At 34.7% G+C, this 20,065-nt stretch overlaps 1 protein-coding gene across 6 annotated transcripts in view; it reads right to left on the bottom strand.

Annotated features, from left to right (window-relative positions):
- Positions 1 to 1,653: 1,653 nt before the first annotated feature.
- SLC30A9 (solute carrier family 30 member 9) overlaps positions 1,654 to 20,065 on the bottom strand; it is a 62,212-nt gene continuing 43,800 nt past the window's right edge. For 3 of the 6 annotated variants that reach the window (XM_075148982.1, XM_075148978.1, XM_075148980.1), the window contains 6 exons: positions 19,926 to 19,997; positions 19,363 to 19,470; positions 17,912 to 18,077; positions 12,221 to 12,350; positions 9,632 to 9,745; positions 1,654 to 8,109 (listed from right to left, as the gene is read on the bottom strand). In XM_075148982.1, coding sequence (XP_075005083.1) covers positions 8,065 to 8,109; positions 9,632 to 9,745; positions 12,221 to 12,350; positions 17,912 to 18,077; positions 19,363 to 19,470; positions 19,926 to 19,997 — 635 coding nt within the window. In that variant the 3' untranslated portion in view covers positions 1,654 to 8,064. Of the gene's footprint in view, positions 8,110 to 9,631; positions 9,758 to 12,220; positions 12,351 to 15,465; positions 15,569 to 17,911; positions 18,078 to 19,362; positions 19,471 to 19,925; positions 19,998 to 20,065 lie in introns of those variants that run through there. The other 3 variants (XR_012673488.1, XM_075148979.1, XM_075148981.1) reach the window with 3 other exon arrangements.

Raw genomic sequence — 20,065 nt, 5'->3', positions numbered from 1 at the left:
ATCACTATAGAACTTGGGTAAGTCAATATAGGTAACTTACTAGAGGCCAAGCTGGCACGGCTTCTGTGAAGGCAGAAATTTTGTCCCTTTCTCGAGGTTTTCAAAAAGTTTAATTCAAATGGTAAAGGAAGGTTTACTTTCCATGATCTTTTAATCAAGTCCCCCATAAAATAAGACAGACAAAATTGATTCTTGAACAGAACTGTTAAAATTACCTCCAACCAGCTGACTGCAAGGTCCCACTTCAACCCATTACCAACCATTTAACACAATTATTTAAGAAGGGCCCTTCAACAAATGCCACAAATGGCAAATAAAAAAAGGATTTTGAAGATTCCAGGTTACATAATGCGAAAAGACAGAGCGCTCTCCCTCTTTCAAAATGGCTGAGATCATCTGCCCAGTTATTTAGACAGCCCAAAAGACAGTCTGATATTGGACTTGACCTCAAACAGACAAAGCCCTGAAATCTGTCACTTCCCTGCTCAGGCAGATTTTGTGCCATTTGGTTCATTTAAAAAAAAAAAAAAAAAAAAAAACCCACAAAAAAACAAAACACAAAACAAAAACAACCACCAAAACTGTTGGCAATGGTATCACCACCCAAAAATAATGTTGCTGAATGTGGGAGATGAGTTTGTGACACGCAGCCTTTTGCACTCTGAACACCACACATTACTGTCCAGCGTCCCTGCAAGAAAATCCCTTGAGAAAGGGAGTCTCTTAACTATGAATGAAACATCTTTAGCAATCAAGACATGCTCTGCATATGCAAAATCTTTCCTGAAATACGTTGCTTGACCACCTTATTTCTGATATCTGATACCATACAGACAAAAACTCCAGAGTTTTTCAAGTTTCTCCACTCTATCACCCAGGCTTCTTGCATTTTTGTCTCTTTATTTCCAACCACATACAGATTTTTTTAACCCAATTAGAAGTAGTTCTTTCTGTAACTAGATAAATCACCAGTTTTCATCAGTATTAGTGATAAAAAGTGGCACTTTAGTGAGCCAGACAGCATGTTAAATACTTTCTAAGCTGACTAATTTCAACTGAATGATACCTAGCTTTTTCTTAAGAGGCTTGGACAGCTTTGCTGGGATTGTCAAACTACAGTTACTATGCAAGTCTAATACATAAACCCCACCTCTTCCAGAATTTCTCCATACCCTTGACTATACACAGACATGCAACCATCGGTCTTGCTACCTTTCTTCACGTCATCCTTAGATCTGGATCAGGACTGGTAGTCCAAACTGGAGACTGTGCCAGTGGGACCTCTGAGCCAGGCAGAAAGAGCTTACTCTGCACTGGGGAAGGAACTGCTCCCTTTGGGGGTGGGGGTGAATAGGCTGAAAGGCACAGTTGCCAGTGAAGTACGGAGTATTAATAAATGTAGCTTGGCTATTCTAGGCAGGTTGCTCACGTACCGAGTACATGCTATTTAACAGAGTGTGTACTGTCAACATCACAAAGGCAAATTGAAAAACTAGTAAAAATAGATGGATATAACCTTTGTTTTGCATCCATAAAATACTGTTATATGCATTTTGAATTCAGAAACACAGCAAATCAGCAACTGCCTAAAGCCTGTATTATTGCTTGCCTTTACAATATATATAAAATTGTTTGAATTAACAGAACACAATCTTTACCAGCTATGTAACATTTTACTGAATAATTACAAGTTCCAGACATTTTACAGGATGTACCGAATTCAAGTATAATTACAAAAGAAAGAACATATGCAGAGAAATACTTAAATGCCTACACCTCACAAATCAAAATGACTTCCCCATACTAATATGAAGTAACCAAGACACAGAATGAAAAAGCCAATACACCAAAAACATGGGGGGGGGGGTGGGGGGGGGGGTGGATGGGGAATACATTTGATTAAAAGGCTGCATGGAAAGGCTGCATGGAAAAACATGTTTCAGCTTTGAGATTGCCCTTTGAAAGTTCTACCACCAGTGAAAATCCTCTGTGTCGACTTTCAGTTTTAATACAGTTTTGCCAATAGCCAAAATGCTTTCCAAATGCTTTAGGCATTTTTCAAACACTTCTTCGCACATAGTTCTTGAGCATCTTTAATTTGAAGAGAAACTTACAAAACAACCCTTTATATTACATCATTTACACAACATTGCATATTTTTTTTCTTCTGTCTTCAGATTTAAAGCAGCTGATCACAACCTCAAAAGTTTTAAATACAGTCTAAATTTAGGTTACAAAAATCAAATGTATCCTAGAGTGTGGAGCTGTATTCCACTATTTTAACAGACACCTCCCCATAACAGCGCTATGAATGCTGACAATACAAAAATTTGACCAGGCTTACTGTTAGTGTAATACTTATAAAAAGTAACCAAGACCTTTTATTTTAATTGGCGGCTTTGATTTACACAGAAAAAATAAATTGTCCTCAAGAGCCTCGTGTATTACAGGATAGAACTACAATTTTCTGCCTATCTACCATAATCTGTTACAGTATCTGTCTATGGTATTTAAAAAATGTACATCCTTTTCACATTATGTTTTGAATGTTTTCTTTAACTCCTTTTCAGAATGTGATGATTTAACTAGAAATCTTGCTTATCCACAGGTATTTAAGCAACTTGAAAAATATGGACTAACATATACACCAATGATTACAGTCCATTACAAGAATTCTGTAGACCTTAGAACACCGCACCTTTTTTTTTTCCGTAACATTTTCAGTATGCTTCAATCAGTGCTTCAATCATTTTCTGGCTGAAGGAGTCAATTCATTTTCTCTTTAATTCACTCCATGTCCCGTGTCCACAATTAAAATTACTCACCCTCCACTCACCAAATACATACCTCACCAACAAAGCTCCAGACTGAGCAATAAGACTAAGTTTTCAGAGAGCAAATACGTTTATACCTGCAAGACTGAATACCGTATTAGGAAACAGTTAAACGGAGGTACTGATTTTCATTAGAGGGAAAAAAAGATGAGTTTTTCCTGGGGGTGGGAGGGAGGAATCACCCAGCTATCTGAATATTGCTAAATGAAAGTGAATGTCATGCTACGTAGTTTTATGCAGTTTTATATTATTCTAATCAAATACCATTTCTTACTGTTCTTTTGTTCTCCAATCACCATTTCTTATTTCTGGCCACATTTTTTAGATTGTGTTCATCTTTTCCTATTCCCAAGTGCTCAACACCTTATTTTTTTTCCTTCCTTGTATTCTTTTCTTTTTACCACACACTTTGTTATAGTTTCTTTTCTTTTGCTTCAGCAAAGCCTGATTGACTGCAGTTTCTATAGTCCATACAACCACTTAGAGCTCCTGGCACATTTTGTTTTCCTCAAAGGACATGCATTTCGAAAGTCTGGCTATTGTGCTTTAAAGCCTGGATTCCTATTTCTTTTTATATGTAATATAGTCTACTTTTGACTTTAATATTTGTGTCTCACTAACAAGAAAAGAAAAATTACTTATTTAAGCTACACAACTTCTCTACAAAAAAGTCCTTTTGGTACACCTTGACTTCTCATTTACATTAAGCAGGTAAACTGCAAAAGAGATGTTAGTTGTACACTCTATTCAGAGCTAACAATAAGAATAGAAGCAGCACAATACTTAAGCTATAAGATAAAAAGCATTTTATATTCCCTTCTGCAATGAGCCTTTAGGCATGCACAGAAGTTCATTTTTTGTACAGGAGTCAATATTAATCAATTGTTCTATTCTACCAAGCCAGAATGCCTTAAGAACATACGACCATAAAATGAAATACTTTTCTTTCAAATCTTAAACAATATGCTTCTGTGGATTCTTTTGTAAGAAACACATCTAAATCAACTTTAGAAAAAGGATTACTTAATTGAGAATTTTCAAAAATTGCCACACTTTGAATACACAAAAGCCTAAAAACTCTTTTGCGGGAAGCTTGTATTCAATGCACTCATCATTAGTAGAAGTACTTCCATAATGCGTAATTTTTAATTTGTTACGGAAAAAAGATGTCAGCTAAAATGATAACAAATAAGGAGAACACAGAATTGCAATCAGTGTATTACCTAGACAAAATATACCTAAAACTCTTCCCCGCACTCCCCCTTATCACAGAGGGGCCAGTAAAAATCTCTCAATAAAAACTGAGTCTCCAGATATAGCTGAAAAAACTGCACCTGCCAGAATCAGAAAACTCTGGTAGTTTTGGCTAACATGATTTGTAACTTTCAAACCAGCAGTCACTATTGTCAACTATCAATGAACAAGTACAGTACAAAATCCAGAGACCAAGAGTAGCATCTAGCCCTGCTATTAAAAACACAAGATGCTCATAAATGGCTTCCTCCTCTAAAAGTAAGAGTTATTAAAAAAAAAAATCTGTGTGGGAATTCAAGGAAGGAGAAAAGTAGAGGCTAAAAAACCTTCAGCCTGAGTATGAGTCACAGAGGATAAAGGATGCAACTTGTCCTTAAAAAATATGTTCTCCTGTTCCCTGAGTCCTTGCTACTTCTAGACCAGAACACACAGCAAACAGTCTCTGTAATACAGTAGTCCACTAAAGTATTTACTACTACAATATGCTTAATAAATGCTTTAGAAAGTGGAAGGGTAGAGAGGGACCACATCAAATACTGAATTCCACAGTGTATAAAGGAGACAATTTAGACTTGAAATTCACAGACTTGATTCACAGGGGAAAGATAATAACTTCAGAATTTTATCTTTTATAGAAAAACAAATTCTAGAGGTTAAAAACGTATCCTTAGTGTCCAGCCAACTTTGACTTAAAATACATTAAGATCACTCAGTATATTGGAACACTAAGACAATTTTTTCAAAAACCGCAAGTTTTACAGAATTATGAGACATTGCGCAACACGTAAGCAATCTTTCACAAAGCAGAGGGCAGTAGTACTTTAAACACAATTTTAAAAAATAGAACCTGCAAGGCCAGTCTACAAAAATAAATGATTTTAAAAGACCACACCTTAATTGAAAAAATCCTAGAATACAACTTTATTGTTAGTTAAATCCTCACTCTTTTTCCTTAAAATCAATGTAAAAGAAACATTATGTAATTGCATTTGTGATAAAGAAAAAATCCACTCCTCCACACTTTATAAGTTTTCTTTAATTCTGAGGATTCTATCATGTAAATGTATTACCTAAGCATTTTCCCCAAAAACACTAAAAAATAAACTTAGTACTGGACCCACATCACCTCGAGTTTTAGACCATAAAGACAGTTGAGAAAAAAAGCAGTAAAAATGTCAAAACTGTTAAAAACAATCTGCAAATTATAATATATATTAAAATGTAACAGCTTGGAATTACTTTTCCTTTCCAACCTGACAAGGCTCAATGAATCGATATTTTCATCCAACTGCAAGACACGGAAACTTACAAGGTACTGCCAAAATCAGCCTGCCTTCCTTTTTGTGGTACATCACCATCCATATCGTTTTTAAAAATGCAACTGGGTCTTCAAACTATGCAACTGTTATGTACCCAAAAATATTCCAGTTCTGGCTTCTTAAATTTAACATATTGTGATGCTATAATGAATAATGTAACTGGGAGACAAGGATCTGAATTTTATCTTGGAATACAAACAAAAGGTGTGTGGATGGGTATTGCTTCTGACTCAGATAAGGAAATTAAGATACGAATTTATACGAATTACATCTCTGATGAATAACAAAACATTTTTATAGGTTTTTGGACCAGATGTCCTGTAAGAATATAAACTCATGCCTCCTCTTAAACAAGATATGGGAACACTTCAGTATTAAGATAACATTTACTAACCTCTCAGTGAAATTTCTGCCCTGCAAAGTGCATACTAACACTACTCATTCATTAGTAACTCCAGCATACAAACCACTTAGATCACCTTGGCTGTCTCCACTACCCTCCTCAGTAAGAACATTTTCCCAGTTTTACTTCTCTTCAGGTTTTTAAGATTTCTGGAATAATGGGTTTATTAAAGTGTTTATTCAAATTCAAAATCCATATAAATATTCTAGGAAGAAGGAAAGAGGTTATGCATTGTCAGATTCCAGTGCTCTTCATGAGTAAGACTAACATCAGCAGAGTGCATACTGAGATGAGATGAAGTTTACACGGAAGGGCGAGGAGAAAGGTAAATGATTTAATGTGCCAAAATGTGCCTTATTTACTTGATACAGTACACTTCCAAATTACCTTTAAACTGCATTTCAAATTATCAGGCTCAAATATACTAACCAGTTCTACAATAGGAGAAAACCAGATAAAGTAAGCCTTCTTTTGGATTAGCCATAATAAGCTAATATGCTATAAAGAAGCCACCGGTGAATAGGGATTATGGACAAGGGTACTAAAGAGACCCTTTTACTCACAATTACTGCATGTGAAGTCCCGTCTGTAACTAAACTCTGGAATGTTTTTCTACTTAAAATGACCAGCATGCAAAGTGCTTTGCAGTTGTCAAACGGCATGCTATTTTAAATTCTCATAATTCACCAGTAAGTGACACTTAGTATGAAAAAAAACATTCTAAAAAGCTTTTAGTCAAATCTGGACATATTGGTCTCCACAATTATTATTTGCTGCGATGCTTATAATTTAATCTTAAATTGACTTTCGAAGACTTGTGTTTCATATCAACATTTCTTCTTTCAGTAAGCCAGTCAATACTCAGCAACTGAGTCACTAGGAGGGTCTTATTACCACCTCTCACCCATAAGCAATTCTCATTTTACTGAAATATGTTGAAGTACATAAAGGATTTTCCTCAGAGTTATTTATATGCAGTTATTTCACTTATATTTCAACTTGCATGATCAGTACTCATGGCCTTATTAATGAAGATGGGTCTCAAAGACTCTGGTACAACTTGGGTGCCTACTGCAGAAAGCCTTGAGGCTGATTACATACAGTGCTAGAATTGCACATTTCAAAGTTTTAAACTCTAAGCACTTATCTCAGGATTGTTGAGGACCACTGATAGAATTACTTTACTTCCCCAAACAAGCAAGGTCAATTCTTAAAAAACACAAAGTAAGCGGTTTAGAATTCAGATAACAGATAATGTCTAGAGGTAAATAAATTAAAAATACAATGTATTCATGTGTTTAATTATAAATAGTTCTAATACATTTTTTACTGTTGTAACTTCCAACTCTTACACCTTCTAGCAAAGACTGTATCTGGCAATACAGCCTATTAAAAGTATAAAAAGCCAAAAATGCCAGGTAACTTTTAATAAGCACTACCATAAATATCTCCCAGATTACATCTGAAGATACTTACAAATAAGAGAACAAGTGTCAAAGTAGGGAAAAAAGAACAAAATTTAAATAGAGGAAGTTCACTGAAATCTCTACACAGTAATTTCTTCACAGTAACTTAACATACTCTGGCTAACCACATACAGCTGACTCCACGGAGGAGAAAAACCTTATTTAAGAGAAAAACCTTATTTTTCTGAAGTGCGGTTGGTAATCACAACAGTGGCAAAAAGCACGTTTCCAGGTCACGATACTTGAGAGGAGGCCAGTGCCTCTTTAAAAGAATTTATGTCATAGAAAAGAAAAACTGTGAAACAATCACACAGTTGAAATACTATAATTAGTTTAAGGTTGGCAGGTTCCACTGGAACAAACTCTTCCTAGCTAATCTTAATATCTCCCAAGAACCTTTAATGATATCTTGAAAGAAACTAAAGAAGTGCAAACTGACTGCAAAGGGACACAAATGGAAAAAACTAAATGTGTTCGATATTTTCAGGCAGCTCTATTTGCCTAACTAAACCTCAAGTCTTAAGTTCTGAATTGCAGTAAATATACTCTGACAGACTCTCCTGTGGAATTTAAGTCAAGTAGCTTTTTAAAATTGATTCTGCCATGGAAATTTTTGCCTGCGAGTCTAGCGCTCTTCCAGAAACAGAAGCAGTGCTAACAGTCCAAGAAGCCTACAGCAAAAGTAAGTGAGGTATGGTGCTGAGGTCACTGCAATTTCAGAAGCTTTTCAGCCCTTTACATGACTTCTTTCCAAAATGGTAGCAACCTGAAGATTTCTTCTGCCAAATCTATAATATCTCCAAATCCACATGACGAACATCAGGATTTCGTTGCTGAAATAAAATAAATTTTAAAAAATACATTTTTATTGAAAATATTCAAACACATTTTTGCACATGGATACAAATAATATATTTCTGTTATGATGGTGGCAACTGCATAACAAATCCCCTTTTCTGGTAACATAGGGACTATTTTAAAATGAGGAATAGCATCAACAAACGCTATTGCCCATACTATAAGCAATTTTTTGAAGGCTAAGTCATCTTTTTATTTGACAAGTACTTTTCAACATCACAGATAAATTAGTTCTTATGCTTTATAAAGTACGAAGCAGCTCTCTTGATTTTAAAACGGCAGTTAGCTTTTATATAAACCTGTCCAAATAAACATATATATATCTCTCACTTTAAGAAAGTTTTAACAGATACTTTCCTGAATAATGGGTAAGATTGCTGAAATAGTTTGTCCTATGCCATTGAAGCTATTTGAAGATTCAAAATACTGTTTCTATTAAGAAATATGCATTTTCTGATATGTTGTCATCATTATATGGATTGTATAATCCATGAGACGTTTACTGAAAGTCACTGACTTCAAAGTCATCCAGCGTGTGAATCTGACTAGCATATTTAGTAAAGCATATTCAACAGTAACACAATCACTGCAATCCCTGCCTATACCAAAAAACAGTATTCATGTTTATAAAATAATTAGTCATGATCCTACTCCTCAAAAACCATGAAGAACTGGATCTGCTGGTGGAATTAAACTCAAAAAAAGTATTTTGATTTTTAAACAGCACCACCCTAGGGATAGAAAATAAAACTAGAGTATTTATAAAATATAATAAGCAAAGACAGACATGCTCTTGAGCCGTGTCTCCTGATGACTGGGAAAGGCAGTCATGACAGGACTGTATTTGTCTGGCAGTCACTATACTTACAGTTCTGTATTCATGCCAGAAAAGGTAAGATTAACAGCCACAATATAATTATGAAATTAAAAATGGAAACAATCCTTTGTTGCATCAACCGAAGGATATTTAAATCACAGAATGAAAAAAAAAAAGTAATAAGAAAGTTATGACAGGCTTATAAAAGTAAACACTGTACTGCTTCAACAAGAGAAAAAAAAAATATTGAGTAAAGCCCTCATCACACACTGATGTATTTGATACAATTTACAAATTTGTATACAATACAAATTTGTATTTGATACAGATTTAAAAAAAAAAAAATTTGAAATTTACAACCAAAACAGAATTCAATAGCCTGTAAATAATCTGACATTTCTGAGAATACAGTAACAAAGACACAATCAGGTCTCATTTCATAAAAATATTGTTCTACAGTGGTATAAAATTGAACAAAATACATAACAAACAGCTCAATGGCAAAGTTTGCTGCTGGTCAGAACTTAGTTAATGATACTATAGCAAGAAAATTTGCATTAGAATTATCATCCTCATCCCCTCTCCCATATTTACAAACAAAATCCCAAAAAATAGATGCAGTGATATTGTTTAAAATATATCACAGAATAAGCACTCCTTAATAAGCAGCTAAATTTTACCTTTAGGTCCTTCTCAAGTCTGTCTACTTCAGCTCCCAGCGTGTCAATGATATTCTCACCATGTTTAAGCATGAAGGCTTCTAATTCTTCAAGGGTTTTCACTTGTTGAATTTCCTAGGAAGAAATCGAATTTAAGAGGTTGAGACGAGGGAAAGAAAAGAAAGGAATAACACTACAGAGGGTCCTGATATATTTCGGGGGGCGGGGGGGGGGGCGGAGACGACAAAAACAAAAACAACACAAAAAAAACCAAACACTTTCCAGCTTTTGCCATTTCCTTTCAAAACATCATCTGTTTTTATGTCTCAAAGACACAGAAAAGTAGCATCTATTCAATGAAAACAGCTGGCTTACCATTACACCTGCACTTGATATAAAACCTTCTTCTATCTTTAATGGATTTTCTCCTTTATTTTCCAAATAAGTTTAGAGAATTTCATTCATTTTCTAGAAGTTTCTGGGGTATCCCTTGCTCACAACAAGGCAGAGCAGGGTACCCCTGTGTATTCTTTCCTCATTTTCATACATTCTTGCTATTCCATTACACTGCTTACTCTGGGCATCACATTACCAACTCATCTGAAAATCCACAAGGATTACTATGAATGCTGCTGTAAATACAACTCCTCCATAATATCAAAAAACTCGAAGATAATTGATAGGAACTCGGACTAGGAGACCCATAGCATACGAGACTGAAGGAATGAGGTTAAGGAAGACAGGATGCTATGCTCCTCCCTCCAAAACACCACAGACATCAGAAGCACCAAAGCAAGTATTACAACATTATCATCAGCTTTCCTAGAGGTCTCACACCAAGTTGGCCAGAAGCCATTTGCCCTGTAGTATCTCAGCCATAGTTTAGGCAATATAGCTGCAGTATGTTTAGGACAAATAGGTTATTGCTAACAGACACAGTAATTATTAAATAGCTAATTCTTCTTGTGTATATAACTACAACACAACATCCATTTCTCCCCGCCCCCGCCCCTCCGTTACTCTAAAACTGAAGAGGGATAATGTAATTGAGTGAGCTTAAAAGAGATCCCAATCACAATAACCTATGACTACGACCACCTATGACAAGAAAAAGAAACGAGATTAATCTGAATGACAGCATTTCAACAAATATTTCACAACTTTAGAAAGAGTAATGTTTATAGCAATGCTAGTTGAATGAGCTAGTTATTTGAAAAACTATAGATCAAAAGGCAAGCACTATGTCTACCCTTGACTTTGGGTGGCTGAGTCCTGCTGAAAGCGACTATCCTTCAACAATGGTTTTATAGCTGACACAAGATTACTACATGAAACTACTATGACCTGTGTAAGAAAAAGTTGCCAACCTAGAAACAATCAGGAAGAACTTTCCCAATAATACTAGTTGGAAGACCCAGCGAACGTTGTAGGCAGTTGCCAAAGGGAATAGTGGGTAAAGAACAAAAGCTAACAAAGCCTTTGAAAAGAAGAGTAGAGTACTAAACAGTTGCAACAGCAAGCAACTGAGACTTGGCAATATAAAACCAAGCAAACCTGCAGTGCCTCAGTTGTACAAAGCTGACAGCACTCTTCCTCTCAAAAATGTATTAAATTGAAATCCAATACATGAACAGATCACTTATTGCACTATATATATAATACACACACATTCTTATTTTGACATTAAAGGGCGGTACTTTTTAAAAACTGAGACACTGACTAATGGTTTAAAAAATTGTAGTAATTTAAATGTAAGCTCAGATAACTTATAAGTTGTGTTTAACGGACAGACATAAAATGCAGACATCTGACATCTACTTTTCATTTTGAAAGGGTAGCAAAGAAAGAAATCTTGTAGGTACACAAGCAAATGTATATAAGCAAGTTAATGGCAAAAATGGGTAAGCAAGCAAAACATTTTGCCCACTTAAAACTCTCCTTGTAATTTACATAAATTATTCTTTACTTCATAGCTTTGCTGTGTAGAATCCAGCTGAAAGCAGTTTTGCATTTCTATATTGAAGAGAAGGATTAAGAAAAGCTACTCTGAACGACACTAAAATCGGAGACAAACACTTAGTTAAGGGTGGTTAATTGTTAAACACTGTCAAAATGCTAAGTCATGTGATGCAAGCAATCCACATTCAAGCCGAGTCTGAATGGCAGGATCTATAACCATAACACTGCATCTTCAGCACCCAAGGCAAATGGCTCTGCCAGAACAGATGCTTATTCTCAGGTGACAGGCTTCCAGTTTTAACTGGAGATCTTGTAATTCAATAAAAACTTATTGGAAGAATTATGTTCTCATCAAAGTTATTTTGGACAAATCTGTATTTTCTAACAAAAAATTGAATTAAAAAAAAAATCTGCCCTCCTCCTACCCAGGCCCTACTCAGCCCAGAAAAGTGGCTCTATTTCAGCAGCACATAATATGATTCTGTGTACAGATATTTAACACACTAACACAAAGTAAAAACATCTGCAATCCTTCAAAATGAAGGAGTGGAATACATCTCACCTACTTGAAAATCTTGGTTTTAGAAATACTTGAAATTGGAAAGTAAATATCAAATACCGGAAGTTACAAAATCTTTTCTTTAAACATACTTGTAGCAGCTGTTCAATGTCTTGTTTTTCCAGGTAAGAACGAGTAACAACCCGTCCATCAAAGTCTACTTCTGCCTTGAATCTCACTTTGCTCATTCCCATGTCTGTGGCTTTAACATCATGAATTGCTCTGAAACACATAATTTTTAAAGAAAATGTAGAACAACATAAAACAAACACCTAGCTAGTTTGTCTTCTGATGTTAACAATATTGTCACAGTAAAATGATCCCGTAATTTTCAAAGGCCACTGCCTTTGACTAACATATCCTCATTTTGCCACCACACACTTCCATTAAATACTGATTTGTATTTAACCAGTTATACCATTTCCACAGGCGTCTGCTACACTAACACATCTATAAATGGCTCGCTGCGATAAAAGACAGACTACAAGAAGCATTGCAGATTTCGAACTAGATGAATAGTATAAAAAAAAAATCCCACAATAGAAAATGAGAACTTCCCTGTTCCGAGTTCAACTTATTTGCTATTACACAAAACTTTTTGTCCATATACATATACATGACACTATTTAACAACCTTTAAGTACCCTCAATTCTGAGGTAAGGAACAATAATCTATTGTCAATTACTGAAAGCACACATTGCAATTATAGAAGTGTCCTTTCCTAGATAACTACAATTTGTAAAGGCATGGAGAATTTTCTATTCAAAGTTACATTTGATATAAGAAAAAGTTATCGATGTCGTGTTTGGAACTCATTTTTGATTGTACTGAATTATTGATCACAACTAGTCACAACACAGCTGTTTGTATATTTATTTAAAGGTTCCTAATAGGTACTAGAACATTCATGTTGTAAAATGTTTATATTTTGGTCCTTTGAAAACTTCTGTTTTTCTATAGTATAGTTTTGTTCCAGTTTGTTAGATAAACTCTGTGATGTATGAATATAGGTAATAAACAAAAAGCCCTCTATTTTTCAAGGATAGTAAGATATGAAGCAAACTCAGGACCCAGAACATACTGCGGTGCGTTTCAACAGTGGAATAAATATAAAATAAAATCATAAAATAAAATACTTTAGTTTTTTTCTGATTAGATTAACACTTTAGATTAATTTATCTTTAAAGCCAAATAGAATTTAAAATTGCCACTGCAAAGTAAGTTTCCACATTTTTCTGTCAAGGCCAGAAAAAAAGTGGAGATTAAAATATGAGACATAAATCACAAAGAAGTTTCAAATTTTTGAAATTCTTTCTTCTGACATTTCCAAAGCAAAACAAGTATCTGAGGTCAACTATAAAATATTCCAAAGACTTTGGTTTTATTAACAGAAAAATGCAATCTTGACAATTTTTTAAGTTCTAAAACAAAATTTAGATTCAGCAATAAAGCTCACTTGATGGAAATTACTAAACTTTTTTCCCCTCGTTCATTTTACTAAGTTGTGCAATTTCACAGCATCTTTAATTCTAGCATGCCCTTCGTCTTAAGCAAATTTACTCCTCCCAACTAGAAATGTTTCTTCTCATCTGAATGTTTATAAATCATAACTAACTTCACAGGTGGTTCAGGAAGAAAGCGGAAGGCATATATTTCGGAAGTAGCCTGCTAGAGTGAACAGTTGACAAAGAACAGGAAGCAGAAATTTAAGATGAACGGTCACAGAAAATGTTTATGGAATATTTTTTGCAATACTCGGGGTGGAGGAGGGGTAAGCACATTAAAAAAGGAATAGAACATGAACTAAATATAGATACACCAAAAAATACATCTTAGTAAACATTTAAGCAGATTAAAAGAACTATCAGCTTACTGGTAGCAATAAAGAATTTCCAGCTCCAATCAAATTTACACAGCTTTTCTGTGGGAAGCTACCAAATCAAAACAGTAACCTAAATGGCATCAAACTACCTCCTCACACAAGAGGGTATTTAAGATAACTGATATGGTTCACTGAGGGTTATTGAAGAGAATGTGAATCCATGTGATTCAAAAATGTTGAAGATACATCAAGTGCCTATCAGAGCTAAGCAAGAAGATAACAAGAGATATTTGAGATTCTCATTAAGCAGTAACCTGGTAAAATCAGCGGAATGATGCATATTCTGTAAATGTGAAGAAAAAATGTCTACCTTACCGCTTATAATCTGTCCAGGAAAGATAAGACAGTGAGTCAAGAGGAGAAAAATCACTAATAATTCAAAAATACAAATATGTATGCTAAAACTTAAGCTACAAAGCTTGCTTATGGAAGCTTCTGGATGGCTAGTAGACACCATCAATTCAAACTAAGGAAAAGAGCAAGTTTCACATTAAAGAAAAATTTGTCAGAGGATGTCAAGTTATTGTTTTTGAGCCATTAGTTGTAATACTTTTTTTTTCCTCCAGACCAGAATGACAGATTTTTCCAGCACAACAGTAGCACAATTACCCAATAGCTATTACAATGAAGTAAAAATTAAAGATGAAACTGTCACTAAGAATAGTTTATGCCTAGGGATCTGTGATTACATGCCATAAGAAGAGAATCAGGACAGTCTGTACCACACAATATATTTTATTTCACAGTTCTGAAAGCCTAATCTACTGAACACAAGAATGATTCAGGCACCAAAGGTGTGAAAGAGTTAAGAATGGAATGTTTCTAGAGCAAAAAATAAAATCAAATAATTTTCCAGCTCAGAACAACTCTGACTGAAAGCCCATTCTGGATCACAAATGAAATACGGGCTACAACTAGAAATTACCAAGCAAAATGAAAAGAAAGGGGAAATAAATAGCCATGAGCCTAAAAAATAAATTGTGAAGTCCAACAAACTGATAGGAGAAGCATAAAAGAAGGCACTGTGTGTGATACAAACCAACATTTTTTAAGTATAGCAAAACCAAAGGATAACCTGGAAACAAGCCTGCTACTAGATGGAAATTGTAAAATTGTTACTGATGATACAGAATAGGCAAAAACATGCAATAATCACTGTTTTCTTGATCTAAAAAAGCAAAACGATATATCAGTACAACAAAGCATTTCCCTATTAGTAGCAGAGAAGCATACTGGATATTTAAAAGGAAAAAAATGCTTCTAATTCAGCAGGCTCCATAACTTGCATTCAAGAGTAAAAAGAACTAAGAATAACTGTGAAGGCCAATTAATTTGTCATCCTGCAATACTGATGAGAATTAAAAAAAAAAAAAGAGTAGATTAACAACACTGTGCCAAAATTTAAGAACAGCAAATGAAGTAATCCATTTAACTAAAGACAACTTCACCTGACAACTCAAGGAAAAACAGTGAAAAACGTGGGGAAAAAAATTATGTATTAAGAGCATTAATTCCAGTCATTAAGATGTTAGTGAATGTAGGTCTTGTCAAACAACTCTGTAAAAAAAAAAAAAAAAAATCAAGATTTATCTGAAAAAAAAGATCAACACCACAGAGATTATTTATTTTAGTAGTACAGCTGTTAGTATTGTCTGATAAAACAAATACTTTATAATTAGCAGCGGAACATGATGTTCAGGCAAGCTACTGCTGGAATTAGTTAAGTAGTGGTGGTGCTGACAGGGGCAGGGGGGAGCCGAAATCAGAGCCTCTGGATCCTTTGGTCAATTTGGATCTAAAATACCTTCTGATGAATACTGAATGATTCCCTAATATATTCCCTTCATATTGGGCAGAACACATTGGCAAATAAAGATTGCAAACCCTCCCTGAAAGAACAAGGGAGGACTGTTCTGGGAAGCACCAACTGCAAAAAGGATTGCACTGAGAACTCAGATACAGTTTGATAGCTGAAAACCCTGAAAGGTTGAAATAAAAAGAGAAGCAGCTTTAGAAGCAGACCAGTACTCAGGAGCTTTTTCTTTTACATTTGGTAAAAATGTAAAAGTAGGACATACTACTACAGAACTCCATTTAAGAAAATGGGAGAGTTTGAATGTTCAAGAAAATGCTGAAACTCTTACAAGCCCAAAGCTATGTTGATGAAAATGTACAAGTAGCCTTTTGAAGAAAGGCTTGATGCTAGAAGGCTTCCTCATTTCACAGGAAAAAGTTGAAAAAAAAAACAAACCAAAAAACCTAACTAACCAACTAACTATTCCAAAGGTTGGAATAAGAAAAAAAATTAGAGTAGCTTTTTCCCCAAATTATGCCTAGTTACAGGCAAGGGTAATATATATTTACATCTCAGAGAATTCTGAGATCAAGACCAGGTGTCTTATTAGAAGATATAAGTTAACCAAGCTCAAAATATTGGGCTTGTTACAAGAAGAACTGGGTCAAAGACAAAGTGTGCGCTAAAAGAAGTCAAAGCAGGTAATGTAATGGATCTAAGAAAGAGATCACTCAAGACAAAGTGCATACAGAAGGTCCTGCAACAAGTGTTATGAGAACTACCTAAACATGTTTCAGCTTCTAACCTTAAAAGAAACATGTAGTTTCTTACCAAGTCTTCACTTTTTTATTCTTTGTGTTTTTTTAAAATAAAGTTACTTCTCATTTTAAAAAAAATGTTTACAGCAAGAAGGAGATGAACTAAGTCTGCTCTGCCGAGGGGTTATAGCTATCTACAAAATGGAATATAATATAAAATGGTGCTTGGGATAGAAGAAATTTTATGATTCCAGTCTGAGACAAGCAAAGGCCAACTGTGCACTTTCAAAAAAAGAACTACAGAAGTCGTGTACAAATAACCATGTGAACTCACCTACTCTAACACAGCACTGCTGATACATGCTCCACCATTCAGACTAATCCAGGGCCACCATAAATACTTTAACAGAGTTTAGTTACTGATATGTGAAAATTCTAACACAGTTCTATTCCAAAATAGGAATCTTGTTTAGCTTCTGGGAATGATGGGCATTCAGACCTGTTGCTTGCAATTGAGATGATGCAGCACTTAGTTTCTTTCAAGTATTCTGGTGTTAAACTAACGGGCTTGGGTTTTTTCCCTCTAGAGCTCAGTAATGACTACGAATAAAAAAAGCACTAAAATATTCCAGCTGATTTATACAGAAATATATTCCTGAATAAAGATTAAGAAGAAAACAAAAAGGGTTTTGCTTCTAAATCAAGGTTAATAGGGTTGAAGTAAGCTAAAATAGCTCCTTAAAAAAGTATTTAAACAAGATTTCAGAATTTCATGAGCTGTAAAGTTTATTTCACTACAAATTACAGATTTCCAAAGAAAGAGAAATTAGTATTGAGTTCATTCTGTAAGCATCTAACATGCAGAATCTATTACATCATAATACTACTGCAGCACTTCACTGACAACTGCTACAGAATTCCAGACACTGAATATTAACAGTAACAGAACTTAAATATTCAAGTGCTAATAAACTATAAAAGCAACATTACAGGATCATTTAAGTGCTTGCATTTCATGCATTTGAAAATAGTTTTAAGTTTGTGATAGCTTTCTCATTAAGTCATTGTCAACTCCAGTAATTAATGTAACTGTTAGAACATACTTGCAATTTTATTTCAGCTGTGGAACATATGAGAGGTACAAGTATTCACTTATTGAAATTTTTAGCAGAGAAAGAGAAGCTAGTAATAATTAAGACTGTAAAATCTCAGTACAGAAGTATCCACCCTAAAAATAATCAATCTTACCAGATTTTTCTCATTTAAAGTGCTTGAACTATTTTTTCTAAATGTTATTTTCTTGCTTTTTGTTGTTCTTAGCAGAGATTGAGCTGAAAATATTCTTACCTTACTACAGGATCACTTTCCAGTAACTCAGTGAGTCGCTGCAGTTGTTCAGGTTGAATGGATCGTCCCAGCAGGGCTTCAGTGTTAGTGTAGATTAGAAACGCTGACACAGTTCCTAACAAAGTTCCAACACCTAGAGACCCCACACTGTCATAATAAGGGTTTCCTAAACAAGACATGTCAAATTAGTTTCACAGAGCATTTCTAACACATAGCAGATAATTCAGATATCACACTGAAAAGAGTACATAGTTTTGAGGGGTTTTTTGGTGTTTGCTTTTTGATGGGATTTTTTTTGTTTGTTTTGGGTCTAGGTTTTTTTTTTAATGCACTGGCAATTCTTTCTACTAAGGAACAAGATGAAGCTGGAAGAAAACAAGTTATCTTAAGATAAAGTCTCAAGTCCCTCCTGTCCCTCAGTCACTCCTTTCTCCTGCAGGACTAATAAATGGGTAAACTCTTGTCAGCTATTTGGGTTTCTGTGTATAGATTTACCTTTATTAATATAAAATTATATACACCTAAACACAGGTAGTAGCACAAAAGTCTGTGTTCTTTTATCAGTAACTCAAAAACTTGCAAGTATTAACCATTTCTGGAATACAGTACTTATATAGTAAGTTTTAAACACTTATTCATTCATATTCAGAGTTGTAGAAACAGTAATGTATTTTTAAGTTCATGAAGGAAACTAGAGATGGAATTAAAAACTGACTTCTATATAAAAAAATGAAACTTGCAATTAACTCATTAGAAGCCACAAAGAAACAAAAGTACCATATTTATTTTTTTAAACAATTGAAAAGCCAAAGCCAATACTTAAGAAGGGACAAATAAATAATCTTCCCTCTTCAGAGAACTTAACTGTGCAGCAAAGACAGACTTTGAATCAGTTGCCATACAGATCATCCTACCTGCATGAGTTAGGTTTGCCACACTGTTCAGGAGCAGCTATTGTAATCTGAAGGTAACACTAATACACCACGTATCAAAAGGAAGGAAAGAACTGCTTCCTTAAATCCTCCCCACATGCACATGGACCTGCACACCACTGACTGAGGAAGCGCAAATTATGTATCCCACCATGACACAAAGTGATTTACTGACTACAGTAAATATACTTTTAGTAATAAACACCTTAGTTTGTATGACAAAATAGCTCAAAAGGAAGTTAGACCCATCTGCATGTACTCTTTCAAGCTTAACCCCACCAATAACAGACATATGAAAAAAAAACAAACTTCTTTTTTTATTTTAAATGTTTTCAAGTCAAACTACTAGAAATTAGATCAGAGAACAGTATAAACCTCCAGAAGCTTACACAGTACAAGTATCAGAAAAAGAGCAGGGATGTATTTAAGCCAACCAATATAAACTAAATGCTCTGTGTTCATATCATGTACAGGAAGAAATTCACATCCTGCTTGCCTCCGTTTGAGGCAGAATTTTACCTGTTAAAGAAGTCAGACCCATACAGGTAGCAGCTACGGCCACACTCAGAACTGCTGCAGCATCCTCCAGTAACACCACATTTGTACTGGGATCACGACTCTGCACAACTGCATATACAACAAAAAAAAATTACATTGCTTTGGAAAGCTTAGCGTTTCTACATTATGCACAGTACTTAACAAACTATACTAACACCAGCAACTTAAGAGAATAATTTCCATAAGTATATAGGTGTAAACTGAATTTTTGCATATGTACACACTTCTGAAAGCATTCATAAATACACAGAACAAGCCCTGTGTCAATTATGGAAGTTTCTCCAAAACGTTTGAAAAATTTAAAGGAGCATTCATCCTGAAAAATGCAAGTAGTTTAGTAAACGTATTTAAGTAGTGTTACTTAAATCAACAGGTTTTCACCTAATTTGCAAAATATATCAATAAAGATCAATAAAGCAAGGAGAAAGAGAAAACAGACAAAATTGTTTCTACCATTATGCAAATATTGGTAAATAGATTCTGTTTTAAATAACCACATACCTTATTGCTATAACGACACATACCATATTGATAAAATGACAGACCCTTGGCTCGAGCACTCCTGCGAATTTCATTTATAGCAACAAGAAGGGTAGCTGAAACAACACCAAAGTAGTTGCTGAAAATGGTTAGAGGCAAAAAGACTTGTTTCCACTTTGAAAAG

This window comes from Calonectris borealis, chromosome 4, assembly GCF_964195595.1.
Source record: "Calonectris borealis chromosome 4, bCalBor7.hap1.2, whole genome shotgun sequence".
NCBI lineage: Eukaryota > Metazoa > Chordata > Aves > Procellariiformes > Procellariidae > Calonectris > Calonectris borealis.
The sequence above is the reverse complement of the archived record's forward strand: the minus strand, read 5'-3'. Positions and strand labels throughout refer to the sequence as shown.